This window comes from Phaseolus vulgaris, chromosome 9, assembly GCF_000499845.2.
Source record: "Phaseolus vulgaris cultivar G19833 chromosome 9, P. vulgaris v2.0, whole genome shotgun sequence".
NCBI lineage: Eukaryota > Viridiplantae > Streptophyta > Magnoliopsida > Fabales > Fabaceae > Phaseolus > Phaseolus vulgaris.
Window position 1 is genome coordinate 13,517,136 of NC_023751.2, and position 7,653 is coordinate 13,524,788.

Consider the following 7,653-nt stretch of genomic DNA (forward strand, 5'->3'; position numbering starts at 1 on the left):
AAAGAACCCCAATGAAACCCTAGCAACCTGCTCAAAGGAAGGAGGAAGGAGGAAGACGGAGATTTCAATAGTTCTCTATGTTCATATAGTTTTAATAAATTAAAAGTAAATCTTAACACACGATTTGTTTAACGAATAATTTTACAACATATCGGATAAATTTACCTGACTAATTTCCATTTTGAGTGAGTAACTTTTCTCCATTGCAATGATTGTAGATAATGACGATATATGAAGGATAGTGGAGTCAAATAACATGCATTTTGGCATTGAATAATGTTTATATTACACTCTTTACTCTTTTTGATTATTTTATTTGTCATGGGATGAGATATAGTAATTGTTCGTCAACAGTTTACAAAAGAAGCTGAGTGGAAGTGCATGAAACTGGATTCACACTATAACATCTCAGGGAATAATATAATAATAACTCAGGAATTCAAAAACTTGCACAAGTGGCAGACAATTGATGTGGAAGGGATCATAGCGTCAACGGAATATTGAAAGGGGTAAATGACGTCATAATTCTAATGAATCCAAAAAAACCCACTAGTGCTTTTTTAATTATTATTAAGAAATTCCAAATAAATCCAAATCAGCCACTATTTAATGCCGAACTTCACCTGGAAGAAGAAACAGCAGAAGAACTACACTCATCAGCTTATGCAAATTTTGTTTCCTCACAACAAATAACTTCCTCAGTGCCCAAGATGCTAGCTTATTTGGAACACTTCGTTCACGAAAAAGATGCTGAATCGAGGCAAGACGACGAAGTTGCCAGCCTCTCCAGGGCGCTTGAACTTCAAGCCAGTATCGACGAATTGGGTCCAGCCGGAATCGCTAGTAAGGATTTCGGCGGCATAAAGTCCGTCAAACCCTTGGCCATGATCAGGCCTTCCTCGGCCGTTGATGTGGCCAGAGTGGTGAAAGCCGTGGCGGCGTCTCCGAGTCTGACGGTGGCGGCGCGGGGGAACGGGCACTCGGTGAACGGGCAGGCCATGGCGGAGAAGGGACTGGTCCTCGACATGCGTGCCTTGGAGGAGCCTTTTGAGATTCTCTGGATAGAAGGCACGGCCTACTTGGAAGTTTCGGGAGGGGCATTATGGGAAGACGTTCTTAAACGCTGCGTTTCGGAGGTTGGACTGGCCCCGAGGTCGTGGACGGATTATCTCGGTTTAACAGTTGGTGGAACGCTGTCCTACGCAGGCGTCAGCGGCCAAACCTTCCGTTACGGTCCTCAGACATCCAACGTAACGGAATTGGAAGTTGTAACAGGCAAAGGCGAAACGCTGTGCTGCTCCCTGACACAAAACTCTGAACTTTTCTTTGGTGCGCTCGGTGGCTTAGGACAGTTCGGTATTATTACAAGGGCCAGGGTGGTTCTCCAACAGGCTCCAGAAATGGTGGAAAAAAATTTACTTATTATTCATTTTAACCACTCCGTTACACTTTATGTTTACTTTTTTTTAAAAAAAAATTTGTTTGGTGTGAGTTGATTAATTAGGTGAGGTGGATAAGAGTGGTTTACTCTGAATTTGAGGAGTATGCTGGCGATGCAGAGTTGCTGGTGGAGGAAGTAGAGGAATGTTTTGATTACGTGGAAGGGTTCGTTCTGGTGAACAGTGATGACCCGGCCAATGGATGGCCCACCGTGCCATTGGAACCGGAACAGGTGTTCGACCCGGTTCATATTCCTTCCACTGCTGGCCCTGTTTTGTATTGCTTGGAGCTGGGTCTTCACTATGGTAACGCGGATCATCCTTACCGTTCCCGTGTTGATATGGTAAGTAACTAACTAATATCCTCTTTTCGTTATTTTCTGATCTGCTGTATGCGGGTTCCTTGTTGATGGAATAGGCTTAGCAGTAGCCATTTCTGATAGTTGAGAGGGCCCCCCAGAGTTTTGACCTAGGTGGTTGCTAAGTGGTTCTGTGGTTAAAAGCATGCACAACAACCATAGAGTACTGTTATAGGTGGGGCCTGTGTAAAAAGTCAATGTAAGCTGAGTTAACCATCACTGACTCGCACATGAAATTTAGCAACGGAGGGGAGTGTTGGTTAAGATCCAGAAAGCATGTGTTTTGTCCGGGGGTTTGTGGTTCTAATCCTTTTTGTTTAGGAATGTTATGATTATAAATTTGTCTCACAAGCTGAAGGTGAAATGGTTGCTGAAAACTGACGATACCGCAATGATGTATCTTCCATTGGATTTTCTGACGAAGAATATAAAAAAGCACTACCACCATAGTTTAAATTACCGTAGGAACCGAGTGTACTTCACCTGTGGGTATTGTCCCATTGTGGCTAAAATGGTAATGTAACATCACTAGCTGCTCCATAGCGCTGATCATTGAGATCTCGCTGACGTTTGGGTCCCCACACTTCCACAAATAGCCAAAAACCCATCATTTTCTGGAATATCAAAATGTCAATTACTATATCATCCCTTAAATACAGTACAATACACTAAATCCAACTCAATATTCCATCTTGGGTATGCGTTATGTTGTTGTTGCGTTGCTCTAACTAAAACTAATTCACCACTTAACTCCGCTGTAGGATGTGGATCGATTGCTCGGACGGCTGCGATTCATTCAGGGTCTCAAGTTCCAGACGGATGTGACCTACACAGAGTTTTTGCTACGTGTAAAGCGTGTGGAGGAGGACGCAAAAGCCAGCGGCACCTGGGATGCACCTCACCCTTGGCTCAACCTCTTTGTATCCAAGTCCAACATTGTTGATTTTGATCGTGAGGTGTTCAAGAAGATTCTCAAGGACGGGGTCGATGGCCCCATTTTAGTCTACCCTCTCTTGCGAACCAAGTACGTTCCTGCTTCCCTTCCTACCCCTTCATCACCTACACTATATATATTCACAAACAATTTCATATTTAGTTACATAAAAACAACCTTTACTCCGTTATTTTTGTATATCCTAAAAGGCTTGGGATTGAACTGAACGTAAGATCATGATGAGGTGATGAGATGAGTGATTGAGAGGACGAAAATATTCAAAGGTTCTTATGCAAAACACGTGCGAAGGACATGGACCAGGTCCCACCGTGTGACATTTGGCCACGAAAATCAATAACTTGAGCCCTTCTTTCTTTAATTTTGCACGATATGTGTGATGTGTGAGTTTGCTGAACCGTGATTCAAACAGGGTGGTTAAGATTTTGAGGGTGAGTATCAAATATTTGTTACTACTTGAGGTCAGCCATAATGGGACCCTAGAGGTAACCATCAACTGTACCATATTTTGGTCGTCAATAGGAAATCATAAGCTCTTCATTGTCATGGTTGTACCATCTTACTCTCTGCTTGTCCGTACCCTATGACACTCCTTCTTCTTGTCTCGATGATGCATACGTTTTTCCCGTATCATCCACCCTTAGTTTGTTGTTGTTGCAGCCCTGTTAGGTTGCCGAATAAGCAAGCTATACACCTGTACGGATGTACCTCTGCATGGAGCAAAGATACAGTGGGGCCCGCCTGAAACAATCCTGCCTTTTTTATTTGAATTTTTTTCTGAACGATGTATTCATCTGTTGCATCAAGAATGTGTATGTATTCTTGTGGCTGATCTGAGAGGGTAAAATGGGAAGTGTAAATTGAAATATCAATTGATTCCAAGCAGTGTAGCTATCATGGTGAGTGTTACTAATAGACAGTGATTCCGGAATTGTATGGGTTCTATATAGGAGATTTAAAGTTTGATGGGGCTCTTGGTGGGGGAGGAATTTGGTTCTTCGATCGAGGGTCCCCATGAACAATCTGGGTGGGGATTAGTAGGATGCATAATCATAGGTTGAAGTCAATTGACCTCATGCATTAATTGAGCATACAAATTTATTTATGTATGTTGTCTAAATATACTACTCTTATGTATGTTGTCTAAATATTGATTTCAACAGAGAGGAAGAGCAATAACAAAAAAATTATGGCCTTTTTGTCATTGTTTTTGAAATGAAACAGGTGGGATAATCGTCACTCAGTGGTGGTGCCTGACAGTGACATCTTCTACATAGTAGCGTTGCTCCGATTCAGCCCACCACCTCCAAAGGGTCCACCAGCTGAACTCTTGGTGGCGCAAAATAATGAGATTATTCAATTCTGCACAAGCAGAGGCCTTGATTTCAAGCTATACTTTCCCAATTACCAGTCACGGGAGGATTGGATGAAACACTTTGGGAAACAATGGAGCAGATTTGTGGAACGAAAGGCCAGTTTTGATCCCATGGCTATCCTTGCACCAGGACAGAGAATTTTCTCCAGAACCTCTCAACCTCCTTCTATCCCATAACTAGATATCATTTACTGATACTTGTCATCACTGTAATTTGTAACCTTCTTTCCCTTTATTATTTTTCTTCTTTACTTTAATTTGGTGGCAGTGTATTGTTATGGAAAATATGTAGGGCAGATTATTTTGGAGTTTGGTATTTGACGCAGGTATTAATGATTTGATGGTCGATCAGATTACATATATATAAAGTACCAAAAAAAAGATGAAAAGTATAATGTGGGTGATGCATGAGACGTAAATGCAAAGCTTAATTGGTTAGCGTCATTTTCATGTTAGCTATTATGTGAAGGAAATTAGCAAAGTAGCAAAGTGCAATTGTGAACCAGTCCTTTTTCCTTTGGTCCAGTAGGAATTTTCTCTTGGAGAACCTTTAACAATCATCAATATGGACCGTCCACATATATATATGCATGCCTCTTATTTGGGACAATTTTAACTGATGTTGATGTTTCACTTCCAACCTTTTGTCTCTCCTTAATTTGTTCCCTCCATCACACGCTTTTTAGATATATATACCATAATTACGTTTTCTCTTCCCACAAAGTAATTAATATATAGTATCATTTTAAATCACATTTACCTAGCATCTTTGCATAATAAAACTACACAATTTCATAAATAAACCTTCAAATGCACTATCAACAATAAATATTTATTATTTCCTTATATCATTAAAAAACACTTTACCCATTTGCGTTTGGATGGAATATTTTAAGCTTTAAAATGTTTGAAATTTAAATTTTTTTATCTTTAAAATGTTGTGTTACAATAAACCAAATCAATTTTCTTAAGTTTAAATCTATATTTAGGTAATATAATATACTACATAAAAATATATTTAAAAATATTAGTTATTTTTAAATAGAAAATCGTTACAATATTTAATATAAAATAATTATTAATAATTAAAATATATATCAACAATTTTCAATCAAACTTTTTACATCGATATTAATATATAAGAGATAGAAGAGACGCAAAGAAAGGAAAAAAAAATGTATTTCCAGTCCCTACAAAATATCTAAATAGGCTTGTTTTTTATTGTGATCTAAAAAGAATTTACATTTAGCCTGTCTGAAATTCAACATTCTTTTTTAATCTTATGTTACACTGATTAAGCGAGTGATTTAAAAAAAATTATATATTACATGTTATTTACCTATTGTAAAATATATATTCTGGAGAAAAATTAATATTGAAAAACATAATTCACATTATGAGGGATGAAAACAAAAAAAAATATTGTGCAAAGATTAAAACCCAAATTAATGATTTTGTTAGGATTAAAAATAATGTCTTCAAATTTTACAATGACAAGAAATAAAGGAAACAAAATATTGGTGTTTATAGGACTTTCACAAATATTTCAACACTTTACGTTATTTCTCTCTTTTTTACTTCATGTTGACCCGTGCAACACACGGGAATATTTTAAATATTTAATATTTAAATGATAATATTATAATAATAAATTTATACATGAGGTATAGTCAATTACAATTATAAATCAAAATTATATGAATTATTAGTAAATAATTTAAAAATATATCAAATGGATAAAAATAAAAGTATTATGACTCAAATTAAAAATAAGTGTTTGACCTTAACTTTTGTTTATTTCCATAGCAAAGCAAAAAGATATTGTGAAGTTATCACTAATATTTTTTTCAGTAATAACTTTGGCACTAATAACATTCTTCCCCAAGTGAATTACTTGTAATCTTGTTTCATTGCAAAGTCCATTGGCTTGATCAATATTCCTTAGAAGTATTATTGGAACTCCAACTTTTAATTTAACACAATGATTAGAAATTCCCAAGCATTTGATATTATTTAAAAATTCAGTCGTAAACCACTTAGCTTGAACATTTTTTTTCATCAGACTGGCAAGGGGTGTTTGAACTTAACTAACTAACTTCTTCTCCGGGATTAAAGATAAAATGAACTCATTCACTTCGTCCACACATTCTATAGTAGGACATAGTATTGCACCATCATCAAAAAATCCATCAGAGTAAGATTCTACATGTAGCCTAGATAAACAAATTTAACCAAGTGTAATAAAGGTTGTTCAACATGTAGAATTAAAGTGTCTTTTAGTATTTCAATAGTTACTTATCTCAACTCATTTAAGTCCATATCTCAATCAACAAACTCTTTTATTTCTTTTGTAGTTTGCATTGATTTCTCACTGCTTAATTTCATATATTCTCTGTAAGTTTCAAGACTTTGCAATGTTTCCATAATTTCACGTAGTATCTTCATCCATTTTTTTACAATTGTCAATATTGTCTAAAATCTTCTCAACAGTGTAAAATCTTCTCAACTGAATTCCTGAAGCAAGGTTGTTGGCCTCTATAATGGCATCAGTACATTTTTTATCATCTTCTAATAGTCTCATCGCATAACAAGCCTCTTTGTATGTTTAGGAATTTTATTGATTTTCGATTTTTATTTAAGAATGACATTATAAAATTTGTGGATTTTATTTATTTCAGATTTTGAATAATTTAAAAAATTAATTTATTTTATATTTTCATTTATGTAGAACATTAAATTATTTAGATTTGGTATTTATTTTAGATTATTATTTAAGTAGGAATGTTAAAAAATTATGGATTAATATTTATTTAAGATTTTGAAATTTTATAAATTTTATTTATTTAATATTTTTTTAAATTAAAAATAAAGTAATTTAAGATTTTTATTTATTTAAAATTTTGAAAAACTTATAAATTTTATTTATTATACTATTATGACAGTATGTGCTATATTATTTTATTATTACTATTATTTTATTATTATTATTATTATTATTATTTTATTTACCTATATCTATACCGTAATTAATTTACCTATACCTATAGCTTTATTTTTCAATTTTTTCTGAATACCAATACACATATTTATACATATACATAAATATTACACATACCAATACACATCATAATCATAATCATAACCATAACAATTGTCATTTCAATCAATTTCAATTCAAATGTCCATTCATACACTGCTTATTTAATATTTCATATTTAATTTAATATTTAATCTAACTGATTTTAATTATTTAATTTATTTAATTCTTTAATATTTATATTTATATCTTTATATTTATTTATTTCTTTTATATCTTTATCTTTATATTTAATATTCATTTAATTTAAAATTTATTTGTTTTTTTATTTATTATTATATGATTGTGCAAATTTTTTTTATTTATTATACTATTGTGCTAAGATAATATGTAGTAAGAGATTATTATTTTTATTATTACTATTATTAATATTTTACTATTATTATTATTATTATTATTATTATTATTATTATTATTATTATTATTATTAT

At 33.9% G+C, this 7,653-nt stretch overlaps 1 protein-coding gene across 1 annotated transcript; it reads left to right on the forward strand.

Moving 5' to 3' along the window:
• The first annotated feature begins 620 nt into the window (after positions 1-620).
• On the forward strand, positions 621-4,464 carry LOC137821287 (cytokinin dehydrogenase 7-like). Its single transcript, XM_068625803.1, has 4 exons — positions 621-1,403; positions 1,505-1,783; positions 2,560-2,822; positions 3,975-4,464. Exons 1-4 carry the CDS (start codon positions 711-713, stop codon positions 4,300-4,302), a joined length of 1,563 nt encoding a protein of 520 aa, XP_068481904.1. The 5' UTR covers positions 621-710; the 3' UTR covers positions 4,303-4,464.
• The last annotated feature ends 3,189 nt before the right edge of the window (positions 4,465-7,653 follow it).